The 19075-nt window shown below is 37.3% G+C and overlaps 1 protein-coding gene across 1 annotated transcript in view; it reads left to right on the top strand.

Moving 5' to 3' along the window:
* Positions 1-19075, top strand: part of LOC124552186 (calcium-activated potassium channel slowpoke) — an 881186-nt gene that overhangs the window by 238268 nt on the left and 623843 nt on the right. The window contains exon 8 of the mRNA XM_047126498.1: positions 2319-2424. Coding sequence (XP_046982454.1) covers positions 2319-2424 — 106 coding nt within the window. The remainder of the gene's footprint in view (positions 1-2318; positions 2425-19075) is intronic.

The raw sequence follows: 19075 nt of genomic DNA, 5'->3' as shown, positions 1-19075 counted from the left end.
CTCAAGTATACATTTAATGTAAGATCTTTGTTGTTTAAGTAACTGTAATGTTACCTTTAAATTGCTTTGTTGTGTAAAACTGTAGAGTCTGTTCTCCTGTAATTTTTTCTCAATTCCATGTTTAGCCTACCCTGTAGTGATCCTGCTGTTGCCTGTGTGTATGTCAGAAGGAGCAGTGGCATTTGTGGAGCTTTAAAGTACCATGCACTTCCATATCATTGTTTCTGGCCACCCATGAAAGTTAATTCTCATCTGAATTGTTTTTAATAGGTTCCCTGCATGTTTACTAATGAACATAAATCTACAGTTCCTAAATAACGCAGTGGCTGATACGTTGTTCGTGTGTCTGTTAGTTACTCATAACTAATAATTTTTATAGCTTCTCTAATAAGATCTAAGAGACATATTGTTCCATATACTTGTCTCTATTCATATTATATTTAGTTTGCTCCCTATTTCCATATTATTGTAATTCCTTTTGTACTTTTTCATGTCCTATATCTTATCACTTCTGTAGAATATTCCTCATTTCTCTTTTATATTGGAGTAATTTACTGTGATACAGTATTGATTTAATGTTTTTTATTTAAAAGAAAAATTTTCTTTCCCTGCTTAATTTCATAGTTACAAGTTTTATATTAGCTACGGAAATTAAATAATGACAGTTAACTGAAATTGTTGGCAAACCTTTGAACAGTGGAGGTGTAGCAAGTAATGAATTCATTTGTGACATTCTATGTAATTGCTCTAAGTTAGAATTTATCATTTTCTTTTAATTTTCATCCATGAAATAGTGTATGTATCATTCATAAGAACATATTCATGAACATATAATATTCAATTATTAGAAGGACATCCTCTTATATCCGGGTAATATCAAATAAGTACCTTAACAATCAAGCTGGAATTAATTTTCCTTGTTATATGTTTGTGTTTCAGTGTGTTATTTTTTCATTATGTTATGATGAATGAAGGAAATTTTAGAGAAACAGGACACTCTGGCAGATTGGCATATGAAGAACTGCTCTTTTTAGTTTACAATGCATCTCTTTTTTAGAGTAATTAGATGCAGCTCTATTTCAGTGCCAACAAAGTGTAGTGTCTTCGTGTTCAATTTTGTCATCACATATGTTTCTACATAGAAATTATGTGCTTTGTTTAGTAAGTTCCTGTTTAGTTTTATACCAGAGGTCCATGTTTAAAGTGCTGGAAACTAGATTCTTTAGTACTGCTCTGTCTGATAGATACCACTTTCCATTTCTTAAACAGAATTTGCAGCCACTGCACTTCTTCTGTTTCTGACATCCATCTCATTGTGGGAATTACTTTTTCCTAATCAACCACATAACCTATTGTAAGCCTATCAGCCACTTATATTGCAGGAAAGAGCCAGATCTCGAGCTGGAAGGACTGCTCAAACGGCACTACACGACTGTCGAGTTTTTTCAGGGAACTATGATGAATGCTGTAGATCTAGAGAGAGTGAAGGTAAACTCATTGCTGGCCTGGCTCTGGAATGCTGCGGTGCATCACATAGTCTCGCCCCATCTCGCTTGTATTTCTTTAATACCTATAAGCAGCACTTTTATTCAGACTGAAATCTTTTCATTGTTGCATCTGAAGTACAACTGATCTTAGAAAATGTGCATGTTTTCTAATAGCAGGAATGTAAGACATTAGCTGTAGTATAATAGCCAGTAGAGTTAGTCATGTAGTCTGACTGCTAAGTTACATTATATGCATTAATGTAATCTATATCAAATGATTTATATTAACTAGCGTTACTTATAAGATAGTTTTCTGCTGCTAGTGTTCAATTTGTGTATGAAATATGTGGCACTATTGCCTTCAAATATTTGTTTTGAAGTCTAGATGAAAATTTTTGGATTTGTCTTCTCTTTGAATTGCCTGTAATTCATTTGTGTACCTCAGGGAACATTTCTGTTCACTGAAATTGGTTTTTCAGCATCTAAATGCTGCTGTGTAACCATTCAGGTGCAGCCATAAAAAGATTTCAGTTTGCTTTGTATTTTGCATGCATATAAGGAATACAAGGTCATCAGATTTGTACGATCACGACTGAAATAACAATTTGTTTGACTGAAGACAATTGTATATCCAAAATATTATGAGCAGTGTGATGACTCTGTATTTCGTGCATTTGTTTGCAGCATAATGTTAGCTGTTATGACCTGTTTAATTTTTTGTACTCTAGATTTTAGCATTGTAGGTTTTTATTAATAATTTATTTTGTTGTTCTTCATTATTTATCTGGTCCGGTGATTCTTTTTTCGTGCGGGCGGTGTTGGAATGAGCAGAAAACCACCAGACCTTGAGTTGGAAGGCCTGTTCAAGAGGCATTTCACTACTGTTGAATTCTTCCAAGGTTCAATAATGAATCCAATTGATCTTCAACGGGTTAAGGTGAGACAAGACTGGCGGAGCAGTGCAAATAAAAATATTTTCATCCCCTGGAATTTTAGTAATTGTTACCAATACCAAGAACAGCCCTATTACATAATGCATGTAACACAGAAATGTTCCTACTTTAAGCATAATTAAATAATGTTAAATAATTGTAAACAGTGTGATAAATTTGTAGGCAGCTATTAAGATATGAAATCAAATAATGAATCAGTTGAAACCTGATGTTAGTCAAAGAACTAAAAAAAGCAACGAAACCAATTTTACTAGACTTGACCTTGGACACTTTTGCTGCAGGAGTCAGAGGAAAGATTATTAGATGAACAGACAGACATGTAGAATATGGCTTTATTTCTTTTAGGTATTGTTTTATCTAATTTACTGTTTTCTGTTAATCGGTACACCATGGGAAAAAATGTAACTATTTGAAGGATATTTCCAATTATGCTATTTCTCACAAGTTTGATGAGTGATTATCTCTACTCTACATTTAGCTTCACACAGTTTTCCCTCCATATTTATAGGTTAGCTCCCACTTGTGTATATTTTCGGTACTCAGTGGCACACAAAGGTTATTAAATATCATAAAATAACAGCATTTCATTAGCTGCTAGGAGTTGAAAATTTTCAAAAGAATGAAAGTTTTACTAAAGAGTGTCTGTCTTACAGATCAAGTGGATAAAGTGTATCTCATTCTTTTTAATTTCTTGATCTTTTTGAGGAGATAATGGATGATGGATACACAGGCAACATATGTGGTCATTAATACCCCCATATGGTGAGCAGAAGCAGAATGTTGTATACTTAGATCAACTGTCATTCAGAATATCTGCAGCAGTGTTTCATCACATGTGTGGAACAGGGTCATAACTGCCTAATGGTATGGATAATGGTTGAGCCTGCTGTGTACCACCCACCTGCCATGGGAGAGAACATTCATTACAATTGTCAACAATCATCCAGTTATACATACCTAACAAATGGATCATAAAATGCACGTCACAAGTACTTGAGGCATATTTTACGTGACTGTACGTGGTATCTGCAATATTTGCAAAAGAAGTGGAAACTGAGCGAGGCTGATTTTCATTTGCTGGTAGAAATCTGTCTTTCTCATGACTAGTATTATCCTGGCATTAGTCATCCATTTGGTCCATCAGCAAGGCTACATTTCAATAGATGAAATCATAAACCTACTAAATTCACATGTGTGAGTAGCTAATAATCCCTTTGATGTGATTGTTGCTAATCATCTGTACAAACTTGAACTCATTCTGTTGTATAGTATTATCCACGATCAGTTGAATGGACCAGCTTACTTGGCATTTTGAGAGATATACTGTCTGTACAGGGGAACTGTCTTTAGGAGCTGACCTCTTCATGCATCTTCTGGATAACGGGTTCCCAGGACAATTCAATTTGTGTGTACCTCAGTTTTTGCACAAGACTTTCCCAAGATGATTGATCAGGTTTGGAGGTCCTGTGCATTGACATGCACAGCCTCCTGACTTCACTGAGTCTCTTTGTGGTGTTAATGCATAGAAAGCATGTTTACCATTCTCTAGCTTAACACACAACAACTTGGAACATAACACATGTGCAGCTGTTTAACTGAGCTGAGGCATTTTCAAGCATGCTTTGTTCCTCAATTCAGTAACTTTGACCATCTCCTGTAATGTGATGATAGTATTCCAATAACACTGTGACACACAACTCAGTACTACCTATGCCCATATAAACATTTTGTCTTATTTTGATCTTAGGGAACATCTTCCAACATTATTACAAATGTTTAGGCACACCCAATGTATTAATGACTTTGTAATAGGGTAAATTGCATTTCTGTAGATTCAAGGTCATCCATTACATAAAGTCCTTCCTCCTTTCAGTGCGTACTTACTATTTTCTGACTATTATCCATATAGCTGCATACTCTGTTCTATTTAGCACATATATGGTTTGCACAATTTGTCATGTAAATGTTATTTTTTCCTTGTACTAATGATTTTCAAAAACTGTATCCTGCCTTTCTAAGAAGTCCAGTATAAAGAATCTGGACCATCACCAATAATAGCATGTATTCTTAAACAACTTAATGAAATGGACTCCAGCATGTGTCAGTGTCTAGTCTGTAATATTGGCATTTTTCATAATGTCTGTAATTTAAAATTTCATATTCCTATTTTGTTTTCTTTGATTTTTGGTTGTATTTGATATGTCAATACTTTTGTACTGCATGAAGTAACTGTTGTGCTCCTCACAACACATAAATTTAAAGAAAAAAGATTTTAAACTTTTTCATTATTATTTAAAGGTCACAATAGCATTACTGGTGCTTAATGTCAGTCTAGAGAACACACGACTTGTATTTATTGTTGTAATGATGTGTTTAAAATTCCATGCACAGCAAACATAGCACCTTATTTACTGTAGGTTCAAACATATCATTTTCTGTTGTCCAAGACAGCTGTAACTGATTTGATCAACTGTTTTTACAACTTCAGCTTGCATTATATGCACAATGCTTATTCAGATAATTTCTTGGCTGTCTTTTTGCCATTGTGTTAAGAACACAATATCTTCTTGAAAATGTGTTATTGTATCATAGTTCTGAAATCTTTCATTTTTTCCTTATATGCAGCAGTTGTTGTAGAACACATATAGGGTTGTATGGATGCTCACTAACCGAGGCAATTGCAGTGCTATTTCCAATATATTACTCTTATAGCAAGCTTTTCAGCATTCAGAAAATTAACTTCAGGCTCTGCTATTGTTTAATTATGAGAATTAGTGCATGCATAAACCAGTGGGAAAGCTCCTATCAGAACACAAAAAATACAAATGTGTTCCTGTTTATTTAAAAGACTGACTGAAAAGGACAGTACCAGCTGTCTCATTCTATCTTCCTTTACAAATTTTCCCAAATATCTTGGCACGTGAACATATGCTTTTGTTGACATGCAAATCAACTCAAGCTTCCCTAACAGTAACTCACTCATGCCCACTAGTCTATCCCTGTAAGTTGCTAAAATCTATCCACTTCTAATAATCCTTTTGCACTCATTCATTCAGTGCAACTCATTGTCATTACCTCTGTGTGTCTCACTGTCATTGTCTCTTGTGTCACAGTCCCTTCATTCTGTCCTGCCACTACAGTCCCCTCTCACTGTCATTGTCTCCCTGTCCTACTACCTCTGCCTCATATCACTGTCATTATCTCTCTCTTCCTTCTCATTGTTGTACACGCTGTCTCTCGTTCTTACTGCCTCTCACCCATTTTCTCTTTCTCTTTATTCCTCCCCCTCCCTCCCTTTCCATTGGCACTGTCTTCTTCTCTTTACTCCTTCCCCATGGCACTGTCTCCTTCACTCTTTTTCCCAGGACTGTTCTGTCACTGACTGTTTCACTGTCAGAGTGTCCCTCTCTTTCTCTCACACTGCTATTGTCTCCTTTGCTCTTTCTATAACACAACCACTGTCTACTATCTTCCAGTATTTATTACTTTTCTGTCTTGTTGCCACTGTCACGGTCTTCTTCTCTCTAAGTATAAGAAAGCGCTAACATATTAGCAAGCCAAAATTTTTGAAAGTCTGTTAAATAAACAGGAACATAATAACATTTTTTGTGTTTAAACAGCAGCATTTTTCTACTGGTTCCCTTCTTTTCCCTTCTGTAACAGGGCATGTAACTCATATGAAAATAAATGTATTGGTCAGTAAAATGTAGACAGTGTACTTATATGAAAGTGAAATAACACTAAAATAATTTTACATCTCAGGCCAGATTTTACAAGCAAAAAAATTTTCCATGTGCTTCAGTACTACAACATGAGATTACTAGATGATAATGGAGATACTATACAGCATATTTGTTCATGCTACATCACTTTATAAACCATACTTTTATCTTACACCAGATTTTAATGTGTATTTTACATGTTCAAGTAGGGTAACTTTGAACGTCTGTATCTTGGAAATGGATAAAGATATGAAGAAAATTTTCAAGGTTGTTAAAGATTAGGATCTTTGGAATATATCCCGAAAATTTCGATCATTTCTTATGTATAGCTGTCTTGAAATCCTTTGTTGGGTTTGCTTCAATGGTGACAGTGAAAATATAGTAAAAAACCATTTTTATGGGGTTTTCTGAGAAACCGCCAATGAACTATTGGTGCTTCCTTAAGTCACATTAAGCCTACCATCGACCATATGAAACTGAAAAAGAACCAACTGATTCTCTCCATTTTCCTAAGCAGTAGGAAGTGTGTAATATTCATATTTTGCCCCTCTAGTGTAGGGAACTGACGCTAAGATGATCTTTCTGCTGGGTGTACAAGTGGTAACTAGCCCAGAGCTATCCAAAACACTTTACTGTACCTTTTTAATGCCAATATAACCTGAGGTTTGAGTGCAAGAAAATTTCATTTTTGTAAATTTTTATGCGTAGTGACTAATGGGAAACTTGACAGTAAAGTCTGGGAGCTAGCAAATGGGAATATTAAGAGAGTATTAAAATTTATAGTGTAGTTTTGGCGGTTAGGGGATCTAATAATTGTGAAAATCCCCGCAGTCTATAAAAAAGTTTAAAAAAAAATCATAGTCTTTTTCTCTGTTGTATCCAGTTTTGTTGTACCATCTGAGTATATTCTGCTCCTTCTCACTTTCATTCTCTCTATGACAACATATCAACACTTTTCTTTTATTCTTTCTTTCGCTTCCTCTTTCTTTCAACCATCAACCTGCAAAAATGCTTTCCACCTGTTACCTTTCACATATTTACATCATTACCCATCCCGATTGTGAAAAAGTCAAATCTTAATCACATTCTTCTACTATCCTGTATCTACATCTACATCTGTACTCTGCAAACCACTGTGAAGTGTATGGCAGACGATACATCCCATTGTACCAGCTTTTGGGTATTAGAGTTTATTCCCATTTTGTTCACGTATCGAGTGCTGGAAGAATGATTATTTGAATACCCCTGTTGAAGTAATTATTCTAATCTTATCCTAACGATCCCTATATGAATGATACTTTGGCAGTTGTGGTATATTCCTAGAGTCCTCATTTAAAGCTAGTTCTTGAAACTTTATTAATAGACTTTCTTGGGATAATTTATGTCTGTCTTCAAGAGTCTTCCAGTTCTGTTCCTTCAGTGTTTTTGTGACACTCTCCCATGGGTAAACAGACTTGTGACCATTCGTGCTGCCCTTCTCTGTGTACATTCAGTATCCTCTGTTAGTCCTGTTTCGTATGGATCCCATACACAGAAGTATTCTAGAACAGGTCACACAAGCGATTTACTCCCTTACGTACTAATTACATTTCCCCAGTATTCTCCCAATGCACAGCGATACCATCTGCTTTACCCAAAGCTGAGCCTTTGTGAGCACTCCGTTTCATATCCCTACAAAGTGTTACACCCATGTATTTGTATGAGCTGGCCACCTTTGTGAGCACTCCGTTTCATATCCCTACAAAGTGTTACACCCATGTATTTGTATGAGCTGGCCACCTTTGTGAGCACTCCATTTCATATCCCTACAAAGTGTTACACCCAAGTATTTGTATGAGCTGGCCAATTCCAATAGTGACTCATTGATATTATAGTCAATTGTTTTTTTGTTTTGTGAAGTGCACAATTTTACATTTCTGAACATTTAAAGCATGTTGCCAGTCTTTGCACCATTTTTAAATCTTATCAAGGTCTGACTGAACACGAGGAGTTACTAAAAAAAATGAAATAACATTCCTGTGGGTGGAGTTTGTGTAGTACCCAATTCTGCCGCTAGGTGTCTACAGCACAACCCATTGCCAGTTCAGTGTCACCTGTGTTGTTGACCTGGCTTGTTCTGTTCATCTGCTGTGATTGTTTTTGCTAGCACTGTTTTGTTCTTGTTATGTGGAGTTTATCCATAGTGGGTACTAATGAACTTGGTGACTGTTCCTTTATAGGGGGTAGAAAAATTTCCACTACCAGTCACAATAAAAGATTATTTATGCTCCACAAGACCAGTTTTGGGGTTTCACCCATTATCAGGTTTTTATACATTCATGTTCATGTTTATATTGTTGTATTGTTGGAGATCACTATTTGAATCCAAAGAAAATTATTCGCTGGTGACTAAACAAATACAAATGGAATAATTGTAAGTGGCAAGGCAGCATTTGTCAAAAACTTAAAGATGATGTATCCTTTTTATAATTATGCTGTGGTGATAATTTTATGTATTTACTTTATGTAAGTACAGTTACTTTTTTGACAAATGATGCTGCCTTGCCACTTACAATTATTCCACTTGTATCTGTTTAGTCACCAGAAAATAGTTGTCTTTGTATTCAAACAGTGATCTCCGGCAATATAAACATCTACATAAATGTATAAATACCTGATGAGGGGCACAAGCCGAAAACCGGTTGTTTGATGAATAAAAAATCTTTTATTGTGACTGGTAGTAGAAATTTTTCTACACCCTCTTCTCGTTACGTTTTTTATGACAGCAAGTTTAAGTGAACAATGTGCAGCTGTGAAATTTTGTTCTCTACACAGTAAAAATGCTGCTGAAACTGTTTTAATGTTGAAAACAGTTTAACAAGATGACACTATGGGAAAAACTCAAGTGTACGAATGGTTTGCTCAATTTAACAATGGCGACATCTCAACTGATGACAAACCTCAACCTGGACATCAGTCAACTGCTCAAATCGATAGAAATATTGGAAAAATTGTAGAGCTTGTGCTCACAGACTGTCGACAGACAATCGATCAACTGTCAGGGACTAAGGGGTACCTTGGAACTTGGTTCAACGAATTTTAATGGAAGATTTGGGAATGAAAAGGGTTGCTGCCTAGTTTTTTCATTGGACCCTGTCCGCAGCTCATGGTCTAGTGGCTAGCGTCCTACCGCTGGATCATGGGGTCCCGGGTTCGATTCCCGGCCGGGTTGGGGATTTTCTCTTCCCGGGGACTGGGTGTTTATGTTGTCCTCATCATTTTATCTTCATCATCATTATTTGTGACAGTAGCTTGATTGGACTGTGTAAACAATTGGACTGTGTAAAAATTAGGAGCTTGTATGGCCACTGATGACCATGCAGTTTAGCGCCCCACAAACCGAACATCATCATCCTTGGGTTTTGACTCAAAATCAAAAGGAATATAGAGTTGAAATATGTTGTGCTTTGAAACAACAGCTTGAAACTGATCCAGACTTTCTGTCAAAGGTCATTACTGGTCATAAGTCAGAAACAAAGCAACAGTCAAACCAATGAAAGACGTCATCGTCATCATGATGTCCAAAAAAATGTCATCGACTCAAATCAAACATCAAATCAATGCTTATTTCCTTTTTTGATGCCAGGTCATAGTTCATTCAGAGTTGTTCCCCCAGGCCAGAGTGCCAATCAGTCCTTTTATTTGGAAGTTTTAAGATAATTGCGCAACATTGTTTGTAAAGAAAGACTTGATTTGTGGCAGTCAGGAGACTGGTTCATCTGTCACAACAATGCACCTGCACATGCAACAATTTCTCATAGATAGTTTTTGGCTAAAAAGGGGAAGTTCTGCTGCTCCATGCACCTGATTCGTCTGATGTGGCTCCTTGTGACTTTTTCTTATTCCCATGCATGAAAAGGAGCACTAAAGGATGCTGATTTGACAACACTGAAGAAGTTAAGAAAAAAATGAGGGAGAAGCTGTCAGTCAATTCTGAAGATTACTACAAAAAGTATTTCAAACAACAGAGGGAGCACTGATGGGACAAATGCATTAGTTGTAATGAGAGTATTTTGAAGGGGATAAGCTTGTTTTGTAAACAGTTTGAAAATATATAGGTTTCTAAAACATAAATCGAGCTCTCTCTCTCTCTCTCTCTTTTTATTTATATTATCTGCAAGCTCATCAATATACAACATGAACAGCTAGATTCTCAGCACACTTCCCTGGGGCACACTTGAAATTACATCTACATACATACATACATATATCTAAAAACAAAGATGATGTGACTTACCAAACGAAAGCGCTGGCACGTCGATAGACACACAAACACAAACATACACACAAAATTCTAGCTTTCGCAACCAATGGTTGCCTTGTCAGGAAAGAGGGAAGGAGAGGGAAAGACGAAAGGATTTCGGTTTTAAGGGAGAGGGTAAGGAGTCATTCCAATCCCGGGAGCGGAAAGACTTACCTTAGGGGGAAAAAAGGACGGGTATACACTCGCACACACACACATATCCATCCACACATATACAGACACCTATGTGTGGATGGATATGTGTGTGTGTGTGAGTGTATACCCGACACCTATGTGTGGATGGACATGTGTGTGTGTGTGTGTGAGTGTATACCCGTCCTTTTTCCCCCTAAGGTAAGTCTTTCCGCTCCCGGGATTGGAATGACTCCTTACCCTCTCCCTTAAAACCCAAATCCTTTCGTCTTTCCCTCTCCTTCCCTCTTTCCTGATGAGGCAACCATTGGTTGCGAAAGCTAGAATTTTGTGTGTATGTTTGTGTTTGTTTGTGTGTCTATCGACGTGCCAGCGCTTTCGTTTGGTAAGTCACATCATCTTTGTTTTTAGATATATTTTTTCCCACATGGAATGTTTCCTTCTATTATATACATACATACATACATACATACATTATGTGACTCTCCATCCTAGCTAACTTGATGCATCCTCCCTGCCATTTAGGAGATCATTATGTTAAAGATACCTCATTATGTTTGAGCTCAGAATATGTTCTAAGAGTCTACAACAAATCAGTGTCAAATGTAATAGTTTTGTGGATCACTTCTACTACCCTTCTTGTAGATGGTTGCGACCTGTATCTTCTTCCAAGAGCTGGGCGTGGTTTTTTTGTTTGAGGCATCTACGATAGATTGTAGTTAGAACAGGGGCCAACTCAGCCACAAATTCAGTAGGAATCTGACAGGGATGTCATCAGTCCATGGAGCTTTGTTTAATTTTAATGATTTCAGCTGTTTCTCAACATCACAGACACTAACACTTATTTCATTCATCTTCAGAGTATTACAAGTATTAAATTGTGGCAGTTCTCCTAAGTTTTCCTTTGTAGAGGAACATTTGAAAACAGAGTTAAGCATTTCAGCTTTTACTTTGACACCCTCACTTTCAATTCCTGGCTCATTTGCTAGGGAGTGGACACTAACTTTTGTGTCACTAAAAGCCTTCACATATGACCAGAATTTCTTTGGGTTTTGTGAAGTATCATTGACACTGTTCTCCTATAGTAGCCATTGAAGGCATTATGCATTACTCTCTTGACAGCGAAACACGTTTCATTCTGCATGTCTCTCTGTCTATAGTGCAATGCTTTTATTTATTTATTTTTTTTACACATATTATGCAGTAATGTTTGTTTCTATAGAAGTTTCTTTACAGTGACCATATACCTTGGAGGTTCCCTTCCATTATGAACTGTTCTACTGGGTAAATATCTATCCACTGTATGGTCAGCTATTCTTTCAAACTTGAACCAGAGTTCCTCTACATGCTCATGCCCCTTGCTGAAAGTTTCAAGTTCCTCATTGATATATGGCACTACTGTTTTTTTAATCTAGTTTACTCTATGTATGTATCTTTCTGCTTGTTTTAGTTGTCCTTTGTACTTTGGTAATCACTGTTGCAGCAACCGCGTCATGGTCACTGATACCCATTTCAATGTGGACATCCTGAAAGAAATTAGGTCTACATGTTGCCATTAGATCCAGTATATTTCCATCATGAATGGAGTTCATAACTATCTGTTCTACGTAGTTTTCAGAGAAGACATTTACTAATTTTTCACAGGATCTCCTATAAATGCCCACCACCAGCAAAACTGTAATTTTCCCAGTTGGCTGTTGGATGATTAAAGTCTCCACCGATGATTACAGTATGATTGGGAAACTTGTGTACAAGTAAACTGAGGTTTTACCTAAAGTTTTTGCTCACATCAGGAGATGAGTCTAGTGGGTGATAGAATAATCCAATTATCATCTTATGCCCACACCTGATACTGAGTCTTGCCCAAGTAATCTCACATGCAGCTTTAGTTTCTGTAAGGTGCATTTGAGTTTCTTGTCTACTGTGACAAATACATCGCCTCCATTTCCCATTTGCCTACCCTTTCAATATACACTTAAATTTTTCTCAAAAATCTCAGTGGTATCAGTTTCAGATTTCAACCACTTTTCTATACCTAGTATTATGTGAGCTTCACTTGTCTTCAGGAGCACTTTGAACTATAGCACTTTGTTGCAAATGCTTCGGCAGTTAACCATTAGGACTTTAATATTCACACCTGTGGGATGCATTTCTTTCCATCTTACACAGGTACTTCTGAGTTTCCTACAGCCGTCATTGTCTGGATTGGATATTTGGATTGGATGGAGAGTTGGCTAATCTTAAATATTCCTTGTGTGCGACCACACACACAACCAGAGACCTGAGTAGCAGCCTGTAATATGTAGTGCTCACCTGACCCATTAGGATCCTACAGTTCTCAACCATGTGGCAGTAGTCCAGGAAGTCATGGCCTAGCTTGTTACAGAACCTTTGAAGTCTCTGGTTTGGTCCCTCCACCTGACTGAGAACCAAAGGGTCATGATCAGTTCTGGGGACAATGTTAAAAACTGTGAGCTCCGTTGGAACTCCAAGAACAAGGCTGGTCTTCTCAACCTCCTCTGCCAGTCATTGGAATGACCCAAGCATGACCTTGGAGCCCAGATGACAGGCATCATTTGTTCCAATGTGTGCCATAATCTGCAGTTTCTTGCACCCTGTTCCCTTAGTGGCTGTTGGACAACATGTCGAATGAGGCCCCAATGCACACTCACTGAGTGCACCTGGTGTCCTTTCCTGTCCCTTAAGGGGTACCATCTTTCGCCGTATGTTTGAACTGCTGATGATTAATCGACCCCTACCATTTTGCAATTGCCTCCTCTTGACACTGGACAAAACAGGTTTCTCCAAAAAAGGTGAAGTGAATCCCACTGGCTCAGTTTCACTAAAAGACAGTACCACCTCAAACCTGTTGGTTAGGAGGGTCAGTACAATGCCCTGAGGCCTCCCTGGTACTCTTCCACCTTGTACAGAATACCTTGATGTACCATCGGCATGCTACTCACAGTCAAGTGGACAAGTAATAACAGATCCTATATTTTCTGCAGAGAAGACAGGGTCCACAGGAGAGGATAGTACTTGAGGCACCTCTGGTACCAGTATCACATGTACACAACTCTTGGGAGCTTTTCCAGCAAACCAATTTGCACCAGTTGCCAATCATTTGACAGTAATCAGGACAATTTCTAGCTGCTTGTGAACATCAACCAACTCATCCTCCTGTCCGTAAACAGTATTCATGGTGCTATTATGAGCACTCTGTCAGTTGACCATCTTCAGACAAATTTAAGGCCTAATTTCCATTCAGGATTTGACAGATATCATTTGTTATTAACTTGATACCCACTTCACTTCTGCCTCAAGTTTATCTGATGATCTACTGATTAAAAGCACTCACAGAAGTAAATAAATGCCATTGAGACTATTTTCTACAGTCAGTAGGTGGCAGCTGCTGCAATGCTACAGAAACTGTGTCAAAAATTATTGCACATCGTGTTGTTGTCCAAATTACTTACTAAAAATGGAATCACTGTACTGCAAAAGTTCATATAATTTCTTTGTCACTTGTTATTTGACAACAATAAATGTCAGTAAAATCTTTACTCTGGAATAACTTGATTTCCTGTTGGTCACATACAGATCGTTTCTATTGTGGATTGGTGGCTGAAACAGCTAAAAAATGCAACAATTCTTAAAGATCTCTTCACATACTTGGACAACTGATAAAAGCTCTCATGTCTCCAGCAGGGGAGCAGTATTAAAATACTGTGGCCTTTCAGAGATTGTCATACCCATCATTATATTGTGAAAAAAGTGATAAGTATGAAATTGTGCACAATGTTGTGGTACTTTCATACTGTCATCCGGTCCAAAAGCCAGAGAGCTTTTCATCAATGATACATGCAAGGAAAGTATATGTTCACATAGCTTTGTACAAGTTCTCATCTTTGTATGTGTTTAAGTCTTCAACTTCATTATGTAAATTAGCAACTCTGTTCTGTCAAGACTGTAATATTTTTGATGTTTTATGAACTGAAGGGAGGAGGGGGAGATCAGTTAACTCCAATATTTGAAACAGGGTTCATGCACTGACCTTTGACTTTCTGTGTTTATCAGCGATGTTATTTCATCTGTTCTATATTCTAGATCAGATATTTTTATCACTGCAGCCATTACATATTATCCATGCCTTCCATTCTCCTACTCTTAATTACATTACAATCAGAAATTTCTTATTCAGAATATGCCAGATTTATGGTAATGAACTTTACATTATTGTGCTACCAGTCATTTTTCCGCCTTGGATCACTGATGATTTGGTAATCAGCTGATCAGTTGTAATAATTTTGATGAGTTACGGAGTAAATATTGGGAGCTTTTAAGCTACAGCACTTGGCTCTTCGAAACAATTGCTACTCACCAAGCCAGCAAAGAGGAGGACATGTTGTAGAAATAACCTCACACTAGGGTAGAATTCCTTATCTCAGATCTGTGGCTACTAGAAAAGTACCGTATCTAGAAAAAGAAACTTTTGAGTATCATGCTAAAATCCTATGGGGATAGCCTGATTTCAAAGCAGCCTGTATTAAATTGAAGATGTTTAACTTTTTAGACTTGAGGACAGATTCCACTGGCTTGTGCATGTGCCAGATGGTCCCCACATATCGTAATTTTTTGCTGACTGTTGACCAGATGTATAGACATAGTAATCAGCAGAAATGTGCACAATGAAGCAATATTAGATGCAATCAAATATCTCATATCAAACTATGATACAATGCTAGACAGGTTCCATAGAATAAAACACCTCCACAGAACAAATTCAAAAGATTACAGTTGAATTGGGAGTATAACTAACAGTGGACCTGCTACCTAAGGAGAGCTGGACACCACAGCTAACAACCTAACCCAAAAGATACAAGCTGCCACAACACACACAAATATAATGACAGTGCAAGGAAGAAGTTACAGCATAGAATTACCTCCCCCAACTCCCAATCCACCACCCTTCACTCCTTTGTGAGCCATGATGACGCCAATAGACAGGTATTAGTTTGCCTGATCTGGCCTTAAAACATTAGGCTACTTGGCTTGCTTTGTTAGTACAGCAAACAGTAGAAAGCAAGGGGGAAAGTACAGCTGTTACTTTCCTGAGGAGATTCAGCTGTACGGTATGGTCTAATGATGATCTTGGGTAAAATATTCTTTGTGGGAGGGGGGGATATGCTCCCAACAGATCATCAAATGGCCCTACATGTATTCCAACTTACTGGCTGTCCTATAAATTAGATGTCCATAGGGGCTTCCTAACCAGTTTTTCTTGTCAGGTAGGTTGTTGGGTCTCACCATCCAACAGCTGACCCATGTAGCGCTGTCTGGCTAGTATCCCGGCTGACTACCATGTGCTGTCTGTGCATGCAAAAATACAACTCATTTTAAAGTACATAATGTGGCAGATACAGGTGTGCTGCGAAAGTTTCTACAAAGGGATCTTGTGTTTCTTTCATTACTATTATTTATGATGACTATTTATGCTACAAATGGATAGTGATAAAGTTTACTTAAACATCATTTGTTTTATTTTTTGTTTGTTTTACAGTACCTTGATGTACTTCTTCAGACAAATATAAATCATGTTGTAGGTTTCAGGCATCAATTTTGATCATAATTGCAGAGATATAACAGAAAATGAGGAGATTGAAACAGTGTATGACTGTGATAAAAGAAATTAGGTGGATGGTTAAGAAAGACAAGAATGTGATTGTAATAGGAGACTGGAATTCGATAGTAGAAAAGGAAGAAAAGAAAATTAGTATGAGAAAATGCACTAGAGGAAAGAAATGAAAGAATAAACTAAGTGGTAGAATGTAACACAAAGCTAAATTCAATCAGTGCTAAAACTTCATTTCACAGTCATCAAAAGAGTTATATATGTAAAAATCACACAGAGACACCAGAAGACATCAGGCAAATTTTATGTATTGGTAAGACAGAGGTATCAAAACCAGATTTCAAACTACAAAACATTTTACTGTGGCAGATGTAGATTCTGACCTTAATTAATTGGTTATGCGCTGCAGGTTAAAAGTGCAGAAATTTAATCAAAGTAGAAAATTAAGGATGTGGTACCTGAGTAAATTGAAGGAGCCACAGGTTGTTGAGAATTAAAGGCAACACTTGGCAGTTACTGACTGAAACAGTGGAATGGTGTTAATTGAAGATAAATGGAAATGGAAATGTCGTGTGGCTAGGGCCTCCCGTCGGGTAGACCGTTTGCCTGGTGCAGGTCTTTCGATTTGACGCCACTTCGGTGACCTGCGCGTCGATGGGGATGAAATGATGATGATTAGGACAACACAACACCCAGTCCCTGAGCGGAGAAAATTTCTGACCCAGCCGGGAATCAAACCCGGGCCCTTAGGATTGACAGTCTGTCACGCTGACCACTCAGCTACCAGGGCGGACTAATTGAAGATAAATGGGTAGGTTTGAGAAATGAAGTAACAGATAATCAAAGGGGCAAAGGGATGAAGCCCAGTAACAACCCATGGATAACTCTTGAGATAATTAATTTAATTGACAGAAGGATGAAATATTTAAAAAAATTGTAGCAAATGAAGAAGAATAATGGAATACAGAGATCATACAAATGAGATTAACAGGAAGTTCAAAATGGCAAAGAATACATTACTAAAAGACAAATTCAAATTTTTAGAAGCATGCATGGGTCTGGGAAAGATAGGTGCCACCTAGTGGAAAATTAAAATGTCCTTTAGAGAAAAGGAAAGCATCAGGAGTTTAGATAGAAAGCCACAACTCAACACAGAAAGAAAAGCTGAAAAGTGGATGGAATATATTGAAGGACTATGCAAATGATTGCACTTGGAGTCAGTACAGTGGACAGAAAGGAGGAGGTACTTGAAGATAATATTTTAGATACAATACTGTGGGAAAATTACAGTGCATTGCAATTACAGTGAATTGTCAGGATCTCAGCAAATCGTTTTGGATCAAGTCTGCTTTGTCTGTCTGAGGTAAGGTTCCTTGAAGCACTGAAATTTCTTTTGCTAGCCACATTTGAGACTGAAACACAAAACATTCTTTTTGCTAAATTAGATAGCTTGGGAAGAGGGCAACTTTTACACTTCCACTTATCAAGCAGATTTCATCATAACTACCATCCATTAAAGTTAAATAGAAGCCAACCTCATCAGCAAATTATCACTTGGCCCATGTAGGCGCTCCAGAAACAGATATTAAATTTTTTGTGATTGGTGAATGTGATTGACATTCTCTAGGCCCTTAATAAGTATTTACAGATATCACAAAAATATAGTAATGTGTTACTGTGATGTTGCACTTTGATTCTAGCTTACCTGGAAATTACATTACATTACAAATTTGATGTATAGCATTTAATGTTTCATCTCTGTCAGCCAAAAACATGATTTTTAACAATGGGAAAGACAGGCAGAGAAATGGTGCTATTCTTTGCAGTGTCTGAATTCCAACTTTCTCCTTAATGAGGAGGAGACTATGTTCTTTCAGTGCTCTTATTAAATGTCAATATCACAATTGTACAACACTGTCAAATACCAGCAACACAGAAATTGGCATATTGCAATAAAATACAGTTTTCACTGCTGGACATGCAGCATATATTAAACAAGAAAACTGTTTATACACCAACTGAAAGAAATGTATTTCCATATTGTTGGGCTCTGCATTGTGATGACTTTCCAGTTTGTACACTCACAAAAAAAAAAAAACTGATATGTGGGATACTTTTTGATTTTAAGAATATATGTTGTACCTTTAAAAGGCTCTAAAAGTGTGGTGAGTTCTTTTGCAGGGTCATTGCTGTAATTTTACAGAGATGTCATACTCCACAATTGTTTCCATGATTTTATCATACTGCCTTTGTTATCCCATTGTGGGTGATGCATACTACAGAAGAGGAATGTGCCCAGATAGCCAAAAACCATAAAACTTTACTACTACACAATCAGTACACAGTAACATTAGCTTGTGGAGAGAAACTGAAATAGTTTTGACTGAAGGCAACTGAAAGATCACCATGATCTGATGAGAGTCTTTCTTTAACACAATCATAGTTCTTGAAGGTACCTCCCGAGTACACAGTCTCTCGGTTACCATAAAGAACACTGACTGGCAGCACTGTGCTCTGTTGAATATACTCAAGGACTTCAGATGTAGACCATTGAGACTGAAACTTGCACTAACTGCCAAGTTGCTGGGCAGTGTCTTATAAAGACTAACAGACAGAGGAAGAGCAAAAAGTTTTCTAGTATCACATGGCTCATGGAGCGAGCTAATGAGATGATCATAACTTTCCCATCAGAAGCAACAATTTTATTTATTTATTTATTTATTTATTTTTTTTTTTTTTTTGGCAGGGGGGGTTAATGAAGGAGATGTACACACTGAGCTTTGCTGTTTGCCCTCAGGGTCAAAATGAGGTAGCCAGGTTTCATCAGCAGTGATTAGCTTTGAAAGAAA

The sequence above is a fragment of the Schistocerca americana genome, chromosome 1 (genome assembly GCF_021461395.2).
Source record: "Schistocerca americana isolate TAMUIC-IGC-003095 chromosome 1, iqSchAmer2.1, whole genome shotgun sequence".
NCBI classification, from domain to species: domain Eukaryota; kingdom Metazoa; phylum Arthropoda; class Insecta; order Orthoptera; family Acrididae; genus Schistocerca; species Schistocerca americana.
The sequence above is the reverse complement of the archived record's forward strand: the minus strand, read 5'-3'. Positions and strand labels throughout refer to the sequence as shown.